Genomic DNA, 25,391 nt, shown 5'->3' with positions numbered 1-25,391 from the left:
AGTGATTTTCATTTTAAACAGAAGTGTTTCAATAGTAAAAAAATTCTACAATAGACTTTTGAGGAGGGGAGGGGGGGGGGGGGGGGGGGGGGGGAATTGAGATGCTATCTCCAAAAGAAAGATATATAGGAAAATATTGGGTGAATTCAAACAGTCTTATGTCTAGTGGATGAAAGTAATTTTTGCCTCATGAGAGACAATAAATCTCTAAACTCCCATAAAAGAAGACAGAAAAAAGGGTGTTCAACTTCTGCTTGTTGAGAAGGCCAGAGAAAGAAACTTGAGAATTGAGCTCTGCTTCTAATGCTAAGAGCATCAACACAAGGACAATGGCACAATGCAATATATACAAAATAAAACTGAAAGAATCATCCTATCCAACATTCACTCAGAACAGATAAGAAAAGCTGCTTGTAGATCAAATCAATAAGTATATTAGAAGCAAGGGGTGACAACCCAAGATCTTACCCAAAATGGCTAGCCGGAAGTTATTATTTGGATTTCTTGATCCTGTATAAGTACCCAAGATCTACTCAGCGAATAACCGATGTGGGACTAAACACACGCCCGCACGGGTCCTCACATACTCCCCCCGTTCAAGCCCTCACATCTTCGTCAGGCTAAGGGTTCAAATCTAATCACAAATCCCACGCATACGCTCGTGGCAGCTATCCCATGCGTAAGCCCGTGGAGGCTATCCTACGCATAAGCTCGTAGAGGCTATCCCACGCGTAAGCCTGTGGAGGCTATCCCACGCATCAGCTCGTGGCAGCCATCCTACACATAAGCTCATAGAGCCTATCTCATGACAAGGCTAGTCCAACCTAATTTACATGTCTAGTTTTACATGTTTAATCCAATTCTAATCACATCACATATTTTCATAACTTCTCAAAAATATATTAATTCTTCCTAATTTAATTATTTCAATATTTTCATAATAAACAAAATGCACACCTCATATGTGTCATATCAGCTCATAAAACAAATAACAACACAATTATAAAATAAACCCAACGATAAATCAAATATATGCATAGAGGTGCTCAGATATAGGAATTTTTACAGGAATTTGTAGCCTGACTCAAACACGGATTCGAATCACGACCTACGAGCTGGGGTGCTGAGTCTCCTGAATAAAATCTTCTGGCACCGCTGAGTCTTTCCCTACAACATCAATTATAATTCACAAACTAAATTATTTAATATTTAAATATTCTAAATCATAATCCACATCTACTATGGGGCCCATTACCAGGTCCCCAATCATCTCAATCCCTCCAGATTTAGGAGGCAGTCGGGGTGGCCCGACTCCCACCCTTGTATTACCGGCCTATGTCGTCGCCAGCCGTGGCCGCTGTTATGCCGGCGACGATGGCTGGTCTCGGTAAAGAGAGCAAGAGAAAGGAAAAATCCCTCTTTCTTCATGGTTGGGAGTACATCTCCCTCCTATTTACTTTGGTCCAAGGGCAGCAGCCATGGTGGTTGTGCCCTCTCCCTCCCCAACCCGTCATCACGGCCACCACTGGCCGAACCATCGCCGGCCGCCACTGTTGCAGTCGCCGGCGATGGTGGCCGGCCAAGAGAGGGAGGAAGAAGTGGTCTCTTCCTCTTCTTCTCCCAAGAACCGGCAAACCTCCCCTCCCCTCTTTCATCATCGACAGAAGGCCACCATGATGGTGGCTCGGCCTTCATCCGACGGCAGCCCCAGTGGCTCAGATCTCACCATCGTCGCCGGCCGACGTCCAACGGACAAGAGGGAGGGAAGGAGAAGATGGGATCACGAGGAAGAAAACCTCGGATCCACCACTCCCATCTTCAATTAATCATAGAAACCCCTCACAAATCCAACACACAGTCCCGTTCAACACAAATGCCATGGATCTCGGCCAACCCGGCGGCCGGCGGCGGCGGCAAGATTCGGAAAAGAGAAGCCGAAACAAGGTACCCCTGTTTCGGATCCTTCTCCGACGATCTCACCGGCCAAAACCCCACCAACACGACCCGAAAAACCTAGCAAATGAAATGCAAGGGGCGAGCCATGCTTACCTCGGTCCGATGGGGGTGTTCCGGCGATCTTTCCGGCGAGAAATCAGAGGGAAAACCTTGAGCGAGCTTGGATCAAAATCTTCGGATTCAATGCTTCTTCACCCGATTTGTGGAGGGTCTTCATCGAAGGGAAGAGGGCTTTAAGGCTCCCTCCACGGCCGGCCGGTTCTCGGAACCGTTCCCCTCCTCCTCATGATCTCCCTTCTCCGGCAGTAACTCCCTCTTCCCCTCTTCATGTTTCTTCTTCCACGATCGTGCCTAAGGCACAATCTAAGTGAAGATGGGCCCGGCTTCTTCGGGCCGGCCCATCAATCCTTTCTTTCCTTTTTTTCTGGGTTCTCACACAAGGAAGCACCAATTTCAAGCAAGGCTGGACAAATGTTTCAGTGAGTTCCTATGAGGGAGAGGGAACCGGGGAAGCAGTTTGATTTCATCCTAGAGAATACTAGATTTGAGTGATGATTTGAGTAAAAAGAAAAGTTCAACTAATGGCATCCAAGAGCACTTATTTTTCCTTAAAAAATCAACTTCCTAAGATTTTATCTCAAAATTCAACCTCCTTAAAAGTCCACAAACCCTAGTAAACATAAAAAAAGGAACTCAAAAGAAACGCCAAATACAATAACAATATGTGGTTTGTATCCAAGATGATATGAACAACAAAAGAGAACCCAAGTGGTGCTTTTAAATGGCAACCCAAAAAGGATTCCATCCTAAAGACTATATCTAGGAGTAGGTGTCACCATGAACTCTTTTAAGTTCTCCAACGAAAAATAATCCGAGCAAGCCTAACAAAACATTCATTTTTCATGAGCTACCTGCCAATATGGTTTCTTCATTCCTCTAATTGTGTCTCAACCCCAAACCTTATTCCATTAAGTTTGATGGGGCATGTGCAGTAGCAGTCTCCAAAACATCTTAAAGCATCCTTGTTCTCAACTTAACGAAAATAATGGTTAATGGTTCATGTCTGTGAAGCGAAGAGTTGGGATGGACCCTTTGCTCCCATCCCTCCAACATCATTAACTGGTAAACAACAACATTACATATTCTAATTTAAATCATTTTGATTGCAATTCGATTGGAAGGTTAGAGGTTACAACTGATGCTCAAGAAGCCATACCTCATCCAATCCCACACAACACTAAGAAAAGCACCAAAACCCTAACAATAGATCCACTTAAGAGAGCAAGACCCTTGATTCATTGATAATAAAAATGCTCAAGAAGCAATATTGCATGAAATCCTAAACAAAACCGAGGAAAGCACCAAAACCTAATCCTAGATCCACTTAAGAGTGCAAGGCCACAAATTGGTTGATAACAAAAATGCTCAAGAAGCCATATTGCATCAAGTCATAAACAGAAACTGAGAAAGCACCAAAACCCTAACTCTAGATCTGCTTAAGGAAGTGAGGCCACAGATCAATTAATAATAAAGAAGCTCAAGAAGCCATGTTGCATCAAATTCTAAACAAAAACTAAGTACCAAAACCCTAACCTAGATTCACTTAAGAGAGCAAGGCCAGAGATTGATTGTAAAAAAATAAAGGGAGAGAAGAACGAGCAAAGAACTTGATATAAACAATCAATAAAAAGGAAGAAATCATGATTTATTACATCCAAGTTTGCATCTTTGGTGATCTCCTCCAAAAATGTTCAAATTTGTGGAAGGAAATGAGAGCCGTGGATGCTTATAAAATCCAGGATGGATCTGGACAGGGCCGATTTGCGATTATTTCTAGGCCGAACTAAGGCAGTGAGCGCATAGCCATTGTAGAACTAAACAATGCAGGGTTCTCACATATACTTCTTCTATTTAAGCTTTGGCATACTCGCTAGGCTAAGGGTTCAAATCCAATCACAAGCACCACGATCAGTCTGTAGTTGGCCCCAATAGGCTCATGCTGTAGTATCCCCTAATTTGTATGGGCAATGGGTGGGGTCTGCTTTAATACTATTTGTAACAACTTAGGATCTCATTCATAAAGTCTAGCCGGAGGTGTTATTTGGTTTCTTTGGTCATGTATAAGTACCTAAAATTTATCCAGTGCATAGCCAATGTGGAACTAAACACACGCCCGTATCCTCGCACATCTCGTCCAAAGATTACAATGCAGTGTACAAGGATGAGTCAGAAGACTTGCACTAGTAGGTTTACCCAAAATCTATCTAGTGCGTAGCCGATGTGGGACTAAACACATGCTCATATGGGTCCTCGCACATCTCGTTCAAAGATTACATTGCATTGTATATAGGGGTGCAAATGAGTCGGGTCGGACCAGTTCATGAGTGACCTCGATCCAATTCGATTTCTTGTTCGATTTCTAATTTTAGATGTAGACCCAACCTAATAGAAGATTGGGTTGGATCGGGTCAGATTCACGGCTATAATTTTTGACCCAACGGATAATTCGGGTCGGGTTGGGTCCATGTATACCCCGTACCAAATCCAAAAATTTCAAGTCCGATTCGGGTCTGGTTTCGTCCGGGTCGAGATCTGCCCCAATCAAACAACAACATTAAATCAAAAAGGACCGCACAACAAAAAACCCAGTCTCATTCCAAATACTTAGCAAGCAAATACATATTACAATAAACCAACTATATGAGATCCGTAGTTCAACAAAATCCTGCCCTGCGGAGGCCCGAATTAACCAGAGCCACATAACACTTGAATACATCCACTTCCACTAGTATCGCCACTAACAACAACAACAGCAACAATAACAAGGCAGTAGAAACAGGAGTAGTCATAGGCATGGAATGGGATATTTTAAAAAAAAATGACCTTTTTTTTGTGGTTTTTGGAGCTCATCTCCGGCAGCGGGTGATGGCAGAGCAGCCGCGATGGTAGGGAGTTGTGGGTGCGGTAGCAGTTGTGGGTGTAGTAAGAGCGGCCGGAGCGAGGAGGACACGGCACTCGGTTGGCCGACAGCGCCCCGTAGGAGATGTAGTACCGGATCCGACGCCAGAACAGAGCCCTCCTGTTATCCTTCGCCGCCTCCCCTAGCTCTTCTTCGTCTCCCTCGTAGCCAAAAGGGTAGGAGGAAGAAAAGTAGAGGGAGGTGGTGGTTGGCCACTCCATGGCATCCGTCATCAGCTGCAAGCTAGTGTCATCCATCTGGGCTTCCACAACAGCCACCATGTGGACAGGAGAGAACACGAGGACGATGACGAGGAGGAGGAGAGAGGAGGAGAAAAGGTTTGGGAGAGCCATTGGAGGAGAGTGTAGGAGCTGGTCACTGGAGATGAAAGAAGGAGGAAGGGGGGGGGGAGAGAGAGAGAGAGAGAGAGGTGGTCGCATGCACATGTTTTAATGTATATAGGTTTGTGGAGTTTTGAGGAAAGGCCAGATTACAGCTGGGAGAACAGCAAAGTCTGAAGTCCCGTGCTAAAGCGAGAGAAGATCACGTCAAGTAGCTGTTGCTTTGCCCCTTTAGCAGGCATTTTTTCCATCATTAAACGTCAACATTATAGCTCCCCATCTATATATATATATATTTTTACTAAAACTAATGTATCATACATTACAAATATAAATACAGCAATAAAAAAACAAAAAAATAATAAGTATCAGAGCACACCAGATAACCCTCTCTCCTCCACCTAGTATCCTCGGACTCTATCTCTCGTTCTCTATCTTTCCCCACATCAAGGTTGAGAAGCCTATTATATTTTTTACTTAAGAATCCAGAAAAGTAGCCTACTCTTATCAGGGATCGGGTTGGATCGAGTCGAGATTCAGTAAATTCAGGCTCGCACCGAAAAATAAAATAGGTCTAGGTTGAGACTCTGGTCCAGACCTACAATTCTGCCCCTTTGCAACCTTAATTGTACAAGAATGAGTCAGAAGCCTTGCACTAGTAGGCTTGTGCCCATCGTTTGTGCCCACCCTCACCAAAAACAAATTGGTGCGTGGCCTAACGGTACCTCGCTCTTCTTTAGAGCAGGTTGTGTTGCTTCCAATGTGATATACTAAATATGCTATCCTCATATCGCATTTACTACAAGTATGATGTTCTCAAAACTATAAATATGTCAAAGTTTGATGGAAATGTGTGACTTTGTTCCAACCACCTTGAAGTTGGGAGTTGCTGTCAGGTTTAAACATGAACTATAACAAAAGAGGTCAGTTTGCTGCTAATGTGTGAAAGTGTAAAGAAGCTACTTCGCTGATCTCTTATCTGGGTGCCTTCCGCTTTCAAACTTCGACGCTGTGAAATAACTCCTTACCTTCTTGCCTTCCTAACTCTAGCACTAGCTGCACCATCTGAACTAGCAGCACCAACTGCTTTTGAAATGACTTTGCCGTTCATTATTAATTGAATCCAAAGGTCACTCTACAACCTTCACAAGGAGGACACGCAGAGACTGAACCTCATCACTTGCGACCTCGCAAGGGTAGACGGTCTTAGGCGGAAAGCCTTTGGCTTTAGCTGGGCACCTTGGCACTAGGATGTGAAGCTGTAAACAAGTAGTCTCTTGTCCCTTGTTAGACTGCTCTGGCTTGGTACTGTGTCGATTGGGTCTGAGGGTTGTTCCATCCACTTGGTCTTCTTTGTACCGTACCCAGAGAAAGGTTGATAGGCTCCAAGTAATGCTTCTTTATCATTGATCCCTATTTACTTGATATCAAAGTTCGAACCTCCTCCTTGGGTGATCGAAAGGCTGGATAAACTGAGGAGGAGTTTTGCTGGGGAGGAAAGGATTCCATCAGTGGTGGTGTTTGTCTTCTTTACTGGCAGATTTTGCATAAAAAAAAATTCAAGGAGGCTTGGGGGAGGATTTATCCTCCTTCAACGATCTTCTGCTAGTTAAATGGTGGTGCGGCTTCCAAAATTTAGATGTCAAACCTTTGGAAGAATCTTATCAACTAAATGTACTCCACAAGAAGGAATCTAAATTCTATCTCCAACCTCTGAGTGCTGAAGCTTCCCCTTCTCTCAGAAGTATTTTGCGGAACCATAACATTTTTCAATTGGGCCCCGCGTTTATTGTAGCTGATGGATGATTAATCAACTTTCATTCAGTTGGTTAAATGTGGAACCTCATAAAGTCAATTTTCTCTTGATTGATCTTGTCAAAAGAAAGAAATATAGTAGATTTATATAGTGACTTAGATGGATCAGAAGTGGAATATTGAATTCAGAAATTTGCAGCAATTTCACATCCAGGGTTCTTGTCACGCCCCAAATCCAGCCCCTGACACAGCCATGCTACTGTAAGCTATTCCCACAATAACACGAAACCACAATACCAATTCATATCAAAAGTGTCATGTTATTCATAGGATGTTTTCCAAAAGGGGACATTATAGAGCTCTAAAATTTGAACATTTAGAATCAATTTCTCTAACCCTAAAGTCTTCAGGCTCCCTGCTCCTAGCAACCTTATTTATTTGAAAGAAAAACAACAGATGTCATATGAGCTATGCAACTTAGTAACTAATCATGCACCATTTTACCGGATCAAGCATAATATTTCACATGCCAATGCGTTATTTAAGAAAATTAACAGTTATAGCAAAGTAAAGCATTTCATAGACAATATATCCAAAACAAGCCATAAAATAATGCATGCTCAATTATGCAAGTTTATAAAGATAGAGATGGTAATGTAAAATTCTGCCATTATTTTATACTTTAAAAATTGTGCTCTCAGATAGTAGTGCATTGGTCACTATAACCCATGATAGGGTTATAATATTCGCCAACTACTATTACCTGTTGGTAGGGAGGGCCATTGGCCAAGCTATTAAACCCGCTGGTGAGGGCCGTTGGCCGAGCTATTATATCCTGCTGGTGAGGGCCATTGGCCGAGCTATTATAACCCGCTAGCGAGGGCCGTATAGTACAATCTGAAAGTTCATAAATCTTTTCATACTTTTCTACATCATAATAGATTGAAAAATGAATTATGCCACAAACATCCTTTTCATGCAATTTTCTATATAATTTTAATTCATGCATACACCATCTAGTATTCATGAAAGATGCCATTTAGTCAAAATAATGAAGCACTTGCTAATTTATGCTTGTTCTTAATTTTTGAGAAAATGTATAATCAATCATATAATTTATAATTTCATATCTAAAATAATTTCAGTATTTCGAAAACAATAAAATTTGTGCCAGGGTCACTTACTTCGATTCGTTCGCAAATCTTTAGGCCCGGATGACAAATTCACCGCACCTATCAATATCATAGAGAATAGATTATTTGCCACTCGCTCTTTTTTTATTAATATTTTATTTTATTTTAATATATTTATTTATTATCTTTTTTATTATTTATTCATTCAAATATATATTTATTTATGTATTTATTTATTTTATTTTTATTTTATTTATTTATCTATTATTTTTTTCTCTTCTTCTTTTCTTTTTTTTCTCTCTCTTCTTTCCAAACCTTTCTTTTTCCTTCTCCTTTCCTCTTTTCTTCTCCTCCCGCGAACCCAATGAAGGGGAGTGCTCAGGAGGGGCCGGCGGTGCACGCGGCTGGCCAGCAGCACCCGCAGGGCGCCAGTGGCCGCTCCCCGCGACGACCGTGGCACTCACGGCCGAGCTGCCCACAGTCAGGCCGTTCACGACCGAGCTTGCATTGTCGCGGCGCCTGCAGCCGAGGCTAGTAGCGTCGGCGACACTCGCGGCCAAAGCCAAGCGATGCCTGTGGCCGAGGGTCGGCGACACCGACGACCATAGGTACACCTCTCTCTCTCTCTCTCTCTCTTCTGTTTCTTTTTCTTCTTCCCCTCTCTTCTTCTTTTTTTTGCTTTTGCTCTATTATTCTGAATAGATTGGGAGAAGAAAAGGTACGGAAGAGGTCAAGAGTCTTACCTAGCTCCGGGAAGAAGCTGCGACCACCCGGCACAGGTAAGGGTTGTGAAAACCCCAGCTGAGGAGAAAGGAGGAGAGAGAAAGAAAGAATGGAAGAGTTGGAACTGACCGGGATGGTGAGCGATCGGGTTTTTCTTTTTATAGGCGGTATTCGAATGGTCGTGGCTCGTTCACCGCCGAGTTGCTCGCAGTGATGGAGCGAGATCAGAGGCCATTCAAGAGGTCGCAGAGCTGCCGTGCTGTCTCCACCCCCGTAATGCACGAGTAGAAGATCGCAATCGCAATCCTCTATTCTTTTTCTCTTTTTTTTTTGGGGCCTCTTCTCACAGTTCTCTCTAATCAGGATAAACCATGCAGGCAATGAAATAAAAAATGTTTATTCTCTGTTAATACATGTGATTCCATTCACAACTTTGGAGCTATCCATTGATAGATTGCAAATCCTTTTTGGAGATTGTAAGCTCCAAAAAAAGTTTACTTTCGATGTGCTGCTCCTAAAAAAGAAAATTCTCGCATGGGAAGATACGAAGAAAAGAAAGTGAAATTTTTCAGTACATATGTCACACCCCAAATTCGGATCATGGCACGACCGTATTATTGCAAACCTTTGCCCACAATAGCACGCAGCCACATAAAATTTTTAAATCTAAATAAACTATATTATTCATGAATGTCATAAAGTGTTTGAATAATTAGGAGCGATACAAAGCTTCTAAAATTTGAATATTACATATCATTTTCAATTACCCCAACTCTAAATAACATCAAGCTCCCTGCTCCAAGCAATCTTATCTATCTGTAAAAAGAAAAATAAATAAAACAATATGAGCTACATGGCTCAATAAGTGACTATGTATAATCTTACCGGATCAAGCATAATATTTTACATACTAGTGCATCAATTTAAGAAATAAATAGTTGTAACAAAGTAAGCATTTCATACAACATATAATCAAACCAGTCATAAAAAACAATACATATCCAATCATGCAGTTTCATAAATATGGTTATGCATCATAAAACTTTTGTCATTATTTCATACTTTGAAATTCATACTCTTAGATAGTAGTGTAGGCATAGCTATGGTCGCTCTTATTCCCACGGCAAGGCCTTTACCACTGCAGGGTCATCTTCCAGTTATTTCTTCCCACTGGCGGGGGTCGTAAAGCCAAGTTACTTTTACCCACTGGCGGGGGTCGACTGTAGGATCATCTTCCAGTTATTTCTTTCCACTGACGGGGGTCATAAAGCCAAGTTACTTTTACCCACTAGTGGGGTCATACATAGCGATCTGAGAGTTCTTAAATCATATCATTTTTTTTATAAATCATATCTCATAGATACATTGAAAATTGAATAATGGCATCATGACATATGAAATTCATGATCATGCTGTAAACTTTGATCCTAACACATGCAACATTTGCTAACACATGCTTGATCCTAATTTTATGAAAACATTAATAGTCATATACAATTTCATAATCAAATAATCACATATATTTGATAAAACATAAGATTATGTCAGGGTCACTTACCTTAATTTGCTCACCAATTCCTAGGTTTGGTGCCAATTCTTCAATTACCTAAAAACATCATCAAATTACCTGGTAATTGCACGTTCAATTTCATTTATTTACATTCTTTCTAAATTAACCCGTTTACAACCCATCAATAGGACTCAATTTCATTCTTGGGTCCCTAACCAGATTCAATTTCTAATTTAGGTCTACTCAAATCCCTAATTTGGGTCTGACTCGATGTCTGATTTTGGTCTATTTAATTTTCTGGTTCAGGTATAACCCAAATTTCTGTTTTAGGTCTGAGCCAAATTTCTAGTTTAGGTCTGGATCAACTTCTGGTTCAGAGCTGATTCAACTTTTAATTCAGGTCCACTTCAGCTTCTGGCACAAGTCTGAGCCAGTTTCATCTTCTGGTTTAGACCCACTAGCCTTCTGGTTCAGATCTGGACTATTTGCATTCATGCCTGATTAGTCTTTTTTTTTATTTCGGACTCCGCCCAGGCTCGGCCCAACCTCAGGTCTATAAAGCCCAAGTCATTTGAAGCCTATTGACGAAATTAGGTCCATCTCAGGCCCACAACACTTTTTTTTCTTTTCTTTTCTTCTTTCTTCTTTTATTTTTCTTCTTTTCTTCTTCCTTCTCGAAGTTTCCCCCATTCTTTCTTCTATATTTTTCTTCTCCTCCTCTTCTCTTCTTCCCTCTTTCTTCTCCATGAGGGGAGATCAAGCTCGAGAGGACCGAGCAGTAACCGGCGGCGTCCAGCGACGCTCGGCAGCTGGGCCCGCGGCCGGTGCCCCCGCAGTCGACATCCTATGGCGGAGGTCAGTGCCAGCGGATCAACCACCGGTAAGTATTTATTTTATTTTTTAAAATTTTTTACATTTTTTTCCTCTTTTTTTTCTTCCTCCCCTTCTTTCTTCTCCCACAAAGGGGAGATCGGACTCGAGGAGGGCCCGAGCCGCAGCCGGCAACGCTCCCCGACTGATCAGCGGCACCGACTGCCCCTGCGGCCGCCGTGGCCTATGGCTGATGCAGCTTGCGGCCGCCCCGGTCGACGCCCGCCTTCCTTTTTTTTCGTTTAGACTTAATCTCTAAGGTAGATGTACAAAATAAATTATGAGGAAGGGCTTTACTTGCTATGAAGGTGGTCGCCCGCTTCCTACTTTGGCGATGCGGCCTTTTGTTCCAACGGTGTGGGTCTAACATTGGGTCATGCCAATCGGAGAGGATTGTGAGAGAGAAAGTGGAGAAAAGGAAAGAGGGTGATGAAATGCTCTTCCGATCGGGGCTTCTTGAAGCCTCTGATTGCTAGGGAAGGTGGCCGGTCGTAATCGCCCACCATCAGGCAACCTAAACGCCTGCCCTTTGGTGTGATGGTCTCCCCCCGTTTATCCCTAGAAACGGGGATGGTTATCACGTTCTTCCCTCCTAATAAAAAAATTTCGTCCTCGAAATTTACATGCCTGCATTTTTAAAGAGTTGTGGATGCCTCGCCCGCATTTCCTCCTCAAGTTCCCATGTAGCCTCTCTCTCCGAGTGGTTGCTCCACTAAACTTTCACATAGGGTATGATACACCGCTTCAAGACCTGCTCCTTATGATCAATGATGCAGAAAGGATACTCTTCGTAAGTCAGGTCCCTATCAATTTGCAAGGGCTTGTGCTGTGCTATATGGCTGGGATCAGGAATGTATCTCCGTAGAAGAGAAACATGGAAGACATTATGCACACTGAATAACTCTGGTGACAAAGCCAATCTGTAAGCAATCTCTCCTACTTTTGTTCAAAATTTCAAAGGGGCCAATGTAGCGAGGACTTAGCTTACTATGTCTTCCAAATCTCATAATGCCTTTCGAGGGTAAAACTTTTAAAAATACAAAGTCCCCCTCTTAAAATTTTACTTCTTTTCTTTTCTTATCTGTCCAGCTTTTTTGTCTATCTTGAGCTGCCTTGAGCCTTTCTCTGATCTGTAGGATCTTCTCTCTGGCACTCCGAACTAATTCAGAGCCCAACAGTTTCTTCTCTCCAACATTATCCCAATGTAGAGGAGACCGACATTTCCGTCCATACAAGGCTTCATAAGGTGCCATCTGGATGCTAGAATAATAACTATTATTATAAGCAAACTCTACTAGTGATATATGATCATCCTAGCAACCTCCTAGATCAACAGTGCAAGTCCGCAGCATATCTCCAGGGTCTGGATTGTGCTCTCTGACTGACCATCAGTCTGAGGGTGATAAGCAGTGTTGAGTCTCAAATCAGTTGCCATAGTAGTCTGGAAGCTTCTCCAAAATCTAGATACGAAGCGGGGGTCCTGATCAGATACAATACTTACCGGTACTCCATGTAAGCGCACAATATCATTAATATACCTCCGAGCCAGCCTATCAAGTGAAGTGCCAACCCTAAAGGGTAAAAAGTAAGCTAACTTCGTGAGGCGATCAACAATTACCCACACTGCATCATTCTTGCTTACTATCCTCGGAAGCCCAGTAACAAAATCCATAGTAATGTGCTCTCATTTCCACTCTGGAATCTCTAGTGGTTCTAGCAAACTGGCAGGCCTCTGATGCTCAGCTTTCATCCGCTGACATACCAAGCACCGAGCTACAAATCTTGCTATCTCTATCTTCATGTCGTTCCACCATAAGTGTTCCCATAAATCTCTATACATTTTAGTGCTACCGGGATGAATAGACTGATGAGCTTCCTCCAGAATCTCTCTTTTTAGATCAGTATCCCTGGGCACACATAATCTACTGCCAAAATGCAGAGTACCATCTGGGTGGATTCGAAGTTCGGGTCGCAATCCTCTCACCACATCTTTTCTAAGCTGACACAAATGTGCATCTGTATGTTGAGCAGCCTTTATTCTTTCTATCAAAGTAGGTTGCACCAACAAACTAACATACTCCGAGCATCCTTGGTAATCACCTCGATCTGCATCATATCAAAATCTTTCAAAATCTACTTCTGACTGGTAAGCAAAGATATGGAACCCACTACTGACTTCCTACTGAGAGCACTTGCCACAACATTAGCCTTTTTCGGATGATATTTGATGCTTAGATCAAATCTTTTAGTAGCTCAAGCCATCTTCTTTGTCTCATGTTTAACGCCTGCGCGGAGAACGTGAGGCACCCAGTGCCCACATGAGGGGGGAACACGGAGCTCCCCTACCAGATATTGTCCGATTCTGGGGCCCGCACGCATGCACACGCATCGCTCAGACTCCTCTCCAATTTTGTTTTCCATCCAAAATGCGTTTGCAGGATTTGGAAACACGGTTCCGAGGCCCGCACGCGTGCACACGCACCGCTCAGACTCCTCTCCGATTTTGTTTTCCATCCAAAATGCGTTTGCAGGATTTGGAAACACCTGCCTCATATGCTCAGGCTCTGAAACGAATCTAGTCAATGTAGAATCTTTCATTCATCCACCCTCGGACTAGAGCCATCCTCGGCTCTAATACAAAAATGTCACGCTCCCACCTACGTGGGGCATGTGAGGCACCCAGTGCCCACGTGGGGGCCACATGAGAAGGAAACACGAAGCTCTCCTGCCAGATATTGTCCTTTCGGAGCCCGCACGCATGCACGCACGCTGCTCAGACCCTTCTCGATTTTGTTTTCCACCCAAAATGCGTCTGCAGGATTTGAAAACACCCGCCTTATATGCCCAGGCTCTGAAACGGGCCTAACTGATGTTGAATCTTTCATTCACCCACTCTCGGCCAAGAGCCGTCCTCGGCTCTGATAAATGTGCTGCATGAAACTGCAGGAAGAGTCCACCGATCATTTGCTAGGATCCTGCTCTTTCTCTAAATCCATTTAAAGGAGTTTTCTTGCAAAGATAATGCGGTCCTCAAAATCTCTCACATTAGTTGAATGGAGGCGATTAGGCTCTCACACGGCCTGTTTCTGGAAAACAAGAAGGTAAGGACAAAATTCCTTTTTTGCTAGTCCCTTCCATTTGATATAGTTTTACCACTTAGCCGGAAATTTATAGCTTAAATTTGATTTCCGCAAGATTAGCCACAATGAAGTTAGCAAGAGAACATCTTACAGGATTCGGACCAGAGAGGACTTAGGTTGACATAGGCCTTATTTACCAATAAGATGGGTATAAGCTGCCATGAGAACGGAGAGAGAACATAACCAGATAGCTGGCCTCTTGAGGATATAAAAATTGCACAAATGAGAGTCAGTCAGGAGGGAGAATAAAGAAACTTCAGATAGAATGGTGATAAGGATGTTCGTAAGCATTAAGAGGTACACTGCAAAGGCTGGTTTGATACATCCATGCTGGATAAGCTGTCCAAAACCTTCCAATCATTTTCTGATGCAACAAAAAAAAAAAAAAAAAAAAATCCGATGGATTATTGCACAGTTTGATGGCACCAATCTAATCCATTGGGAAAGTAAAAAAGATTTGATACATTTTCTGAAATTGTAATATAGATGAAAAATATTAAAGACGCAACATTTGATGGAGCAGAAATATTTTAATATCTAAGTTTGAAATGAAAGCCAGGGGTCCATGGAAAATACCATAAAAATGACGAGCATCATCCACATTATAAGGAATTTACAGCTTTCACCGGCAGCCGGCAGTCATGAAATTAGCGAAGAATCTAGTCTTCTTCCTCCTCGAAATCCGAATCATCGTCCGCCGCAGGTTCATCTTCCACATCTGAATCACTCTCTATATACACGGTTCTCCTCCTGTTCTCCCTCTTCGGTCGAGCTGCTGCTGCTGGAACCTCATTCAACTCAGCTAGGTTTCCGGGCGAGGAACTGCCGGAATCCTCACTGCCAATCCTACTCACTACTGACCCACTTTTCTTGTTGAAGGGAGAGGCCCTCATCTTCCTCACCTTCTTCTCAGGCGAAATTCCAGCACTCTCCACTGGCTTCAACACTCGAGTAATCAGCTTCTGGCTCAGAACTGGCTTGCTCTGTGCTGCTCCCCTCTTTCTCGTCGTGGTTGTGCCGGCTTTCCCTCCCCTTGCCTTCACATTTGCAGGCTTCTTAGGGACCTCCTCCACCAGCTCAAAATCCTCGTCATCATCTTCCAGAATGGTCGGGATGTCATCTTCAGCGTCATCACCATCAGAAATCTCCGTAAAGGTTGTTGATGGAGCCTTCCTTGCAGTTGTCCTTTTGCTAGGTTCTTTCTTCCTCTGTTCATGCTGGCTTAATACTGCTTCAGTTTCCATGGCGGCTGCAAAGTAACTAAAAAATCAGCCAACCTGCCAGGATTTTGCAGCAAGGAAAGCCATAAATTGCAACAAAAAAATAATTGTAGTAGAAAACCAACGTACCAGATTGATCTGGGGAAGAATCAAGGTTATAAGCGGCCAGCCGGTCTTTTAATGCAAGCACTTCTTCATCTTCATCACTCTCAACCACCGCAGCCTGAAGGGGAGAGAGAGAGAGAGAGCATCAAATCATAATGAGATCTAATTTATTATAAATTTATAAAATATTGGAATAATTAACTGAAGCTCACCTTCTTCGCAGGAGCTTTCTTTGTGCGTCCTCTAGGTTTCGGTTTTGAAGCCTCAGGAGCATTGCCTACAAAAAAAACAGAACTGATTCTATGAATAAACCCCCTACAAGTACTATTATAATGGAAAAAATTCATATTCAGATCTTTACGAGAATAAAAAAAACATACCTGTATCAGTTGACGTAACGTCCGATACAGTAGAGGAGTTATTTGCATTGTTCTTCCGTGGCTTCTTAGGTCCTTGTTTAGACACTGCAGCACCAGTAATGTTCTTCATCCTAGTCTCTCTTTTTATTCCTTCCTCGGCATCTTTTCGTTCTTGCTCCTGCTTCAGAAGATGAGATGAGCTCATTGAGCACAAGTGAGAAAGAAAGCAAGGGGTTTTTTGAAGCAACAGCTTCACTTACATCAAGCTCCCTTTCGAAAGCATCAAGATCTCTCGTCCATAAATCCCTTGGTGAGGACTTTCTCAGTTCCTCAACCTCATCCTCTAGTTTCTTCCTTTCTGCACAGAGCTCCTGAACCTTTTCCCAAGTCAAGGTTCCTATGGCCATGGAAAGAAGATACTCATAATCGGTAGCCTTTGCTCCACCACCATTCACCACTTCCGGGCTCTCCTCATTTCCATCTTCTTCTACCGTGGCTCCAGCAATGGCAGCATCAATGCCCTTTGATTTCTTCGGGAAAGGAGCGAAACCTTTTTGCTGCAGCTCGAGGAACAAATCTGCCCTCTTTCGATTATTGACTATTATCTCACCTCTAACTACCCCAAGAATGAATCTGACTTTGTTATCCAGCTTCAGCAAATCCAACTCAAGATTGTCCAAGAGCGCTTTCTGCATAAGTATGGCAAAAAGATCATTAAACTTGCAGAGTGTTCACAAGCCAGAAAATATTCAAAACCAAGTCCAATGGTACCTTTCTTTTTCCATAAAATTCAAGCCTCAAATGAAAGAAGTCCTCGAGAACTGCAACAAAGACCAAGGCATCAGCAAAGGTAGAGAATGATAGAATCCATCTCAATGAGGGTGTATCAGAAAAACTCACTTTGTTCTGGGGTATCATATTTCTTGATGACACCTTTTGAATCAAACAGGTGCATATTAGTAGTGCCGATAGTTGTAGTGAGCTTAAACTTTTTCTCAATGCCTTCTTCTCTAGCCATTTTCAACTTCTCCTCAGTCAAAATGATCTCAAAGTGCACACTAACATCATCATTTTGCTCTCGGTAGTCCTGTGGATTAAAAAAGTGACAAGATTTATTATAGCATTCTATTTGTAAATAAAACTAACCTTGTGCTTTTCAAAAACTTACCTTGATAAGCGGTTCCTTAATCTTATCATTCCCAGTCATCATTGATTCAAGAAACTCCTTATAATCCTGAGTCCATCTTCGAATCGGCAACTCTGTGATTCTTAATGTTGTGTTGTCCTCTTCCTGGGAGAGACCAGTAACGGTGTAGGTAACACCAGCTTCCTTTGATGCTGATTTCTCAATTAGACCCTGGTTTTAGGGGGGGAAAGGGCTTGTGGTTTAGTATGGTGTTCCTATGCAGATTATCTCATGCAAAGGAAAACTCAACTGACCTTGAAACCCCTGTACCATGGGTCCATCGGCTGCATTGGCTCGCCATTTAACAACCGTCTAACGTTAGCAACAATGTCTCTTGGGTTGTAATTAGGGACGAAGGAGCTCCATCCAGTACCAATCCCTTCACTCCCATTGACTAAAACCATAGGTATGATGGGCATGTACCTGAGTATTTAGGGAAAGTAAACAACAGAGTTCTCAATAAGTCTGGACCAATAAAATAATAGTTAAGAAACCAGTATTGTGCATGTTATTACCAAGTTGGTTCAATCGATTGGCCATCTTCATTTAAGTAGTCAAGAAGAATATCATCATCCTTGGGAAACAAGAACCGGGTTAGGGGTGATAAGCGAGTGTAGATATACCTTGCACTGGCATGATCTTTTCCTCCCTGAGTTCAAATAGATGAAGTAATTAAAATTCCAGACATAAATCGAAGCCAGATGTAAGAAGTCTCATTTTTTTGTTTTGCTATCTCACTTGGTGCCTGGTGCCAAATTGTCCATTAGGTTGCAGAAGGTTAATGTTGTTGCTACCAACAAAATCTTGAGCCATTCCAATAATGGTGCTAGCAAGACTCTGCTCACCATGATGGTAGGCTGAATGTTCCGAAACATAACCAGAAAATTGAGCAACCTGTATGGCAGAGAAACATGAGTGAAAGAAAGCATATCATACCTGATTTCTCGCACTCAAACTCATACAATAGAAACTAAATAATTAGTAAAATCTAGCCCACTATACCTTGGCTTCCTTGACAAAATTCCTCTTAAATGAGCAAAACAAAATTTTTCTCTGGCCTGGTTTTAGGCCATCAACCATTGATGGTATAGAGCGCTGCAAATCTGCCATAGAGAACAAGATCAGCTCCTTGTTGACAAAATCACTGTATTTGATGAGCTTCTCCCTCTGATCAAGATATGTGCCCGGCTGTAGACATTGATAAAAATTTTCTTATCAGAATTCAAAACAGATAATTTAGCCAACCCTAACGAGTTTGGGATCAAGGCAGATATTTACCTCAAATTGGCGAAGCCAGTTTTTCCTAGCCTCAATCTTTTTCTTGCTGAATGCCAATTCAATAGCATCTCCATCTTGTTCATCCACCCACATAAAATCTTTCTTATGCTTATGAATATCTTGGAAATATTCCTTTCCTTCTTTTGATGTGCTTGTTCCCAACCCCTATGACAGGCAATTACATGAAAGATAAGCAATGCTATATGTGAGCTAACAGAATATCAGGTAGATTATATTCTAATTCATTACACTCTAAAACAGGACGACCTTATAATACTTAATAGACCAGCTACTTGCATTCCCTCCCAAACTTTCTTTCCATGCTTCATATTCAGGCATGGAGTAGAATGACAGGACATTCTTGTTTCTGTTATGAGTTGCCTGTAGAACAGAAAATGCATCACTTGCTTCACAATCCTAAATATGACAATTTTCTAACAAAAAACTTTGCAATCAAGGCCTACCTTCACTATAGGTGTGATGAATTCAACCATGAACGATGGGATTTTCAGGAGTGATGGCCAAAATGAATGTACGAAGTTAATCAGGAGGCCCTTGATGTGAGAACCATCATGATCCTGCACCAGCAGACAAAGAACCTGTAAGTATGCTGGGACCTTTTTTCCTCCAAGAATGAACATAAACATCATCGAAAACATACCTGATCGGTCATTATCATGAGATGTCCATATCTTAAACCTTTGGTGCTTTCGTACTCCTTCCCCTGCTGCAAACCGAGAATTTGCTTAATGTTCTGGATTTCTGCGTTCTCCATTATCTGCTTGTGGCTTGCTTCCCTCACATTCAGTAGCTTACCCCTCAGAGGGAACACACCATAGTGGTTCCTTCCTACTACAGAGATACCAGCCATCTGTATATTAAACAGCAAAGCAGAAATTATTTATTCATACTCAGAAGCTTAGATTTTAACAGACTTAACTAAGTTCTAGCTACTCACAGCAAGAGCTTTTGCTGAATCTCCCTCTGTCAAAATCAAGGTACACTTCTCAGAGTTCCTTCCACCAGCATCATTAGCATCTTCAAGTTTAGGAATACCCACAATTCTCTGCCTCTTGGTTCCATCTGTCTTCTTCAATTCCTTACTCTGCTTGAAATCAGCCCATGAGAGGAGGCTATTTACAACTCCCGATTTAGCCACTGCAGAAGAACAGAGTTAGATATACTTAATTCAGTTTCAACAATAGTTTTTTTTTTCTCGTCACTTCAAAAAGAGTAAGTAGGACAACACTGACTGACCCTTTTTAAGAAACTCCTGTGAGAGCTCACACTTTGAACCAAAGCTTCCTTGACGAGTAGTCAAGGTTTCTTTTGTCTGTGAATCAAAGGCAGGGTTGTTGATAAGCGCATTGACAAAAACCCATAAATGACTTCTCACGTTATGGGCTTTCAGGTTAGCATTCTTGTTCTTCTTATTTACAATGTTCATCAGATGGCTCGTGATTTGGTTAGTAACATATTCCACATGAGTTCCACCTTTTACAGTGGCAATCCCATTCACAAAGCTGACCTGATAAAATAAGGGAGGTGACATTATTAACATAGATTAGAATTTAAAGACAATGAAATTAACTGGCAGAGAGACATCCAGGTTAAGTTTCATACATACCTGCTGGAATTGCCCTTCGCTTAAACTAACACAGATCTCCCACCTATCATTCACTTTCTCCAAAATCCTATTCGGCACAAATCACCAAATAAGAACACTTATAATGTAAGAAAAGCTTATACATGAAATACAAACTTGATGCCATCATCAGACCTTGGAAGAGGCTCAGGTCTGGACTTAGAAGCAGATTGAAGGTATAAGTTGACATAGTCACTGAATGATTTCACAGGAATCCGCTGTCCATTTAGCTCGACCTTGATAGATTTGCCAAGGATTCCTGCTAGATCAACAACTCTCTTCTTCATGAGTGCAACCACATCATCTTCCAGATGGGTCATGTTAAATTTGGCCAAATCTGGCTTGAAAGTGACCTTAGTCCAGTTTTCTCCTTCCTTGCACTTAACAATGGAGGGCTCAGACTTCTTTCCCATATTTTCTGAGAAAACCTACACATGAAGAATCACAGAAACCATGACCGCAGATCTCCCAATCTCAAGGTTGAGGCTTTAAAACTCATAAGCTAGAAATTGTTTAGAAGTTACACCCGCAAACCAAAAACCTAGATTAGGATAATAGTTTTGGGAAAGCAAAATAGAGACATAAATAATACAATATCAATTAATATGGACAATTAATATGGATAAGGATGATGTATTCAAACCCCTGTTCCAGATAATCGGACCCGGGAGTTCAATCGAATCAAATTCACAACTTCCAAATTTTGAAATACAGACTTACTCAGATTGTAAAGAATACAAGATTCCATAGATACCCGAAGTTGTAGCTGACAACCCCTCTTTTTAGCTTATGGATCAAACCAGATTCCATGCACAAACCATAATTTGAAAATCAAAAGAATTATATATTACATCCGATTCAAATCACCAACTCAATAGTTGTTCTTGATTAATCCAAAACCCAGAATTCAACATAACAAAACCTGACAAGGTTGCAAAGGTAAATCTTACATCTAAATCACAGATATTGAAACTTAAATGATAATGATAACTTCAAGCTCCAATTCAACTGGAAGGCTTATAAGTGTTGTAGAAAGAAACCATTATCTTGAAATGAGGAATTAGCAATTGCAATACAAAGACCCATCAGCCCCAGTCCAAAATCACAGAAGCCCTAAATCTTTCCCATGCCTCTAGAAAACAAATTCCAAAATTTTGACAAAATGCCTTGCAAGATAATGATAATGATAACTTCAAGCTCCAAATTTCAACTGGAAGGCTTACAAGTGTTGCAGAAAGAAACCATTATCTTGAATTGACGAATTAACAATTGCAATAAAAAGACCATCGTCCCCAGTTCAAAATCACGGAAAGCCTAAATTTTTCCCATGCTTCTAGATAACAAATGCCAAAATTTTGACAAAATGCCTTACAGAATTGAACTCACACGCCAAGCTCCAATTTTTACCACCAAGATCTAACAACATTTTGAATACAAACGCCAGTGTGCGCTCTCCAAATCCCCAAAGTTCACAAAAGAAATCAGAAAACTGTAAACCCAGGACCCAGTAGATCCAAAGCACCAAAAAAAAAAAATTTCTAAATAACAACAGAACGACAGATTTGTGAACGAGAATAAAAGACCAAGATTGCAAACAAAAGCCCTAATTCAAACAACCCCGAGATCACCCAACCCCAAAATTCGAACCGAGATATCAAAATTTTATAAAAAGAAACCCTAATATATTTCCACAACAGCCTATAAGAAATTCGTAAGAAAGATAACTGATACAGACCCTAAGTCGTATGGCAAAGAATGCCGAAACACATTTGCCCTAAAACACCCAATTTTAAATCCCACGGCCTAACAAAAATAAAGTAAACAAACCCTACAATCAAAACCAAAGAAACCCTAGATCCCAAGACCCAAAATCTTTGCAGACATAAACCCTAATGAAGAAATTTCACCAAAACCTTCCAAAATTTTATATCCAAAAGGGGAACAACAAAAATGTAATCTTTACTTTCCCGTGATCTAGATGGGTGTACTCAGGTTAGACTTATATGAATGAGTAGCCGCTTTTACCACAAAAAAAAAAAAAAAATGTAATCTTTGATCAGGAAATCTAAACAAGAGTTCAAGAAAACAGATTCTCAAGAAATCAACCTGCTTGTATTTCTTCTGCCTCCTTCCATCTGCAGTCTGGATGACGAACTCGGTCGAGAAAATGTTGGAGAGCTTCGCCCCGTACCCGTTCCTCCCACCAGTCGTCTTCTTGACGTTGTCGTCGTAGTTGCTACTGGTCAGCAGGTGCCCAAAGATCATCTCCGGCACGTAGACTCCCTCCTCCTGGTGGATCTCGACGGGAATCCCATCCCCGTTGTTGTAGACGCTGATGCAGTTCCCGGCTACGTCAATCTCCACCTTGACGGAGTCCATCGACGGATCCCGCTGCTTGTTGTCAGCAGCATTGACTAGGATCTCGTCGAAGATCTTGTAGAGGCCCGGGACGTAGGTCACCGGGCGGTGGACCATCTCGCCGTTCTCGTAGACCCAAAGGGTCTGGGTGTGCTTCTCAACGGAGCCGATATAGGTGTCGGGCCTCAGGAGGATGTGCTCCAGCTGCGTCTTCTTTTGGTACACCTCCTCGATGGTCTTCTTGGGGACAGGGGCGGCGCCGCCGCCGCCCGGGGTGGAGTTGTAGGCGGTGCTGGACTGGAGGGGTTGCTTCTTCTCGACGGCCATGGTGAGGAGAGACACAGAGGTTGTGTCCGAGAGAGCCAAGCGAGAGAGATAAGGCGAGGGTTGTGGCCCTCTCGGAGGGGTTAAGTAGGGGTCAGGGAAAGGAGGGGAGCGGATGGTTGGGTTCGCAACGGTCGAATGATTTGAAATTTGAAATGGGTGGAGAGACGGTGGGGATGGTTTGGAGGATGATCGGGTGGCTGTGGCTGGTCACGGGGTTTGAAATTCGGACGCCGGGGACTGCAACGGTAATAAAATATTGCCCTTTTTCTGAGGGGCCGTCAGGTGCGGTGCATTGTCTTGGTGGGGTGAAACCGTGGATTCACCCTTTGTTTGGGGTGGATTTGATCCTGATGTTTTTCTGAACGGAAAAAATCATCCTGCTCTTAGCTTGAGGTTTTATTCCTATTCCAGCGTCTGTGAAGATCGGTTTCTGTTCTAAAAAGTCAATTATCAATTTGTTTATTATGATTAATTAATTTTTAAGCTCCTTTTTCTTGGAGAAATATGGTATTTGAAATAATGGATTAAGAGACCGACTTGATGTCTTAAGTTTGTAAGGAAGATATAAACAAGATCATCTTTTTCTTTGTATTATTTTAATTTTTTTAATCACATTTTTCTAGAAAAAAAATCCGGAACTTTGTTTGGTTGGAAAGCTAGAATAACCTAAAACTAACTTTTTTTTTTTCAAAATTCACAAGGATTAAATAGTGTTTTATGAGGATAAAAAATAAATATAAATTTTAAGAGAGTATCCACAAAAATTTTGAACTTTTAGAAGGATATTCATGCAAAAAATTTGTAAGTTTATTTGGCTTCCCCCTATCAAACATAATTTAATTTGGATTAAAAATAGTTATGTCTATGTGTACACATGGTTTTATGATTGTAGTTGCACATGTTTGTTGGCATGCTAGTTACTGCTAGTTACAGACTATATTGCAGGGGTGGTTGAATTGCCTCTGTGTACCTAAAAACAACAGCATAAGAGCTTTTTGAGAATAGAGAGGTTTCCTAACATATCAGTTTTGGGGCTAATAACTGAATTATTTGAACTACAACTAAGATAATAACCAAAATAGTTGGTATAAAATATATAGGCAGAAGTCTCGATGGATCTCAAACTTCCATCAGATCTGTTAAACAAGATGTTGAAGAATAATTCGAGCTCAGCTTTAAACTGAGCAAGTCTTTGCTTAGAACTTGGCATGATCACCAAGCAGGCGAAGCCCTCAGCCGGCATGGTATTTTTCTTGGATATGGATTGTACCTTTTGCACAAAATAAGGATTCCCCTTCTTTTGCACGGATCTGTCCTTTCATGGAAAAATACAACCCTGCTTCTAGCAGAACAAGTTATAATGATATCACGATTACTTAGTGATGAAAGCAGAGAGATGGAGGAGGGATGTGACAAATTTATCAGCATAAAGCATAGGTTCTATATGTGTAACGACTAGAAGCTCACCCAAAATGGCTAGCCGGAATGTATTATTTGGGTTCCTTGATCCTGTATAAGTACCCAAGATCTATCCCACAAATAACCGATGTGGGACTAAACATACGTCCGCACAGATCCTCACATACTTCTCCTGTTCAAGCCTTAACGTTCACATCAGGCTAAGAGTTCAAATATATTCAAATCTAATCACAAATACCACGATCGGCTCGTGGTCAGCCCCAATGGATCCGTGTTGCAGTGTTTTCTAATTCATATAGATTATGGGTCGGGTCCGCTCTAATACCATTTATAATAACCCAGGATCTCACCCAAAATGGCTAGTCGAAATATATTATTTGGATTTCTTGATCCTGTATAAATATCCAAGATTTACCCCACGAATAACTGTTGTGGGATTAAACACACGTCTGCACAGATCCTCACAATATGAGTATTGGTTTGCGGGCACAGTATTGTCCGCTTGTAGCATTGCAAAAAGAATCCCAGCGAACCTAACATGTGTCATTACATTATTTACAGTGTGATGTCCTCAACTGTTGATGTGGATGGTTTAAGACGTGCTGCTCTGTAGAGTTATTTTGGAAGAATGGAGCAAGTTATTCCTGGTTCGGGGCAATCTCAGTCAAGCTCTAAACAATTCGATTCTGGGGTAGATAACCAGCAATATCCAACAAGATACATTATATGGTATCCTCATGTTAACACTCGGATACTACCACAGTATGTCCTGAGTGTAAAAGTTGATTTCCGCAGTAGAGGGGCACATTTTGACCTTGATTCATTTAACTTTAGTATGGCATGAAAGATTGGATATGGTCATTGGGCATTCATACGGCTGCAGTTCTAAAGGTATTATTATAAGATTTTGTTTTCCGTTTTTCTTTTTCCCCTCAAATTCCAGGATTACAGAAGCAACCAAGAACTCAACCAATCTCACCATGGATGCCATTTCGAGCACTATTATCTGAGCTGAATGGTTTGGAGGTTACACTGTGAGTTTCTGGTATGCTATGTGCACATCTTCTAGCCTTTGTAAATAGTTTCCGTTTTCTATGTTTTGTTTAT

The 25,391-nt window shown here is 41.7% G+C and overlaps 1 protein-coding gene and 1 pseudogene across 1 annotated transcript; both read right to left on the bottom strand.

Annotated features, from left to right (window-relative positions):
• Window positions 1–4,778: 4,778 nt before the first annotated feature.
• On the bottom strand, window positions 4,779–5,344 carry LOC103706559 (annotated as a pseudogene).
• A 9,485-nt stretch (window positions 5,345–14,829) lies between these two features.
• LOC103708090 (DNA topoisomerase 2-like) lies at window positions 14,830–22,910 on the bottom strand. The gene is made up of 21 exons (XM_039118256.1): window positions 22,287–22,910; window positions 20,316–20,608; window positions 20,163–20,229; window positions 19,793–20,063; window positions 19,494–19,693; window positions 19,197–19,406; window positions 19,000–19,113; window positions 18,803–18,916; window positions 18,536–18,700; window positions 18,260–18,445; window positions 17,996–18,151; window positions 17,773–17,906; window positions 17,512–17,680; window positions 17,240–17,428; window positions 16,972–17,158; window positions 16,843–16,892; window positions 16,332–16,760; window positions 16,093–16,249; window positions 15,925–15,989; window positions 15,737–15,830; window positions 14,830–15,636 (listed from the first exon to the last, which is right to left on the bottom strand). Exons 1-21 carry the CDS (start codon window positions 22,863–22,865, stop codon window positions 15,047–15,049), a joined length of 4,419 nt encoding a protein of 1,472 aa, XP_038974184.1. The 5' UTR covers window positions 22,866–22,910; the 3' UTR covers window positions 14,830–15,046.
• Window positions 22,911–25,391: the final 2,481 nt, after the last annotated feature.

Source organism: Phoenix dactylifera, chromosome 2 (assembly GCF_009389715.1).
Source record: "Phoenix dactylifera cultivar Barhee BC4 chromosome 2, palm_55x_up_171113_PBpolish2nd_filt_p, whole genome shotgun sequence".
NCBI lineage: Eukaryota > Viridiplantae > Streptophyta > Magnoliopsida > Arecales > Arecaceae > Phoenix > Phoenix dactylifera.
This window is presented reverse-complemented; position numbering and strand designations above follow the sequence as displayed.

What these genes read in the sequence shown, in the direction of transcription:
- LOC103708090 (XM_039118256.1), bottom strand. Translation starts at nt 22,865, where the DNA reads ATGGCCGTCGAGAAGAAGCAACCCCTCCAGTCCAGCACCGCCTACAAC. An exon ending in ATTCAGCAAAAGCTCTTGCT is followed by an intron (nt 19,407 to 19,493) that starts GTGAGTAGCTAG and finishes TTTAATATACAG; the next exon opens with ATGGCTGGTATCTCTGTAGT. An exon ending in TCATGATAATGACCGATCAG is followed by an intron (nt 19,114 to 19,196) that starts GTATGTTTTCGA and finishes CTGCTGGTGCAG; the next exon opens with GATCATGATGGTTCTCACAT.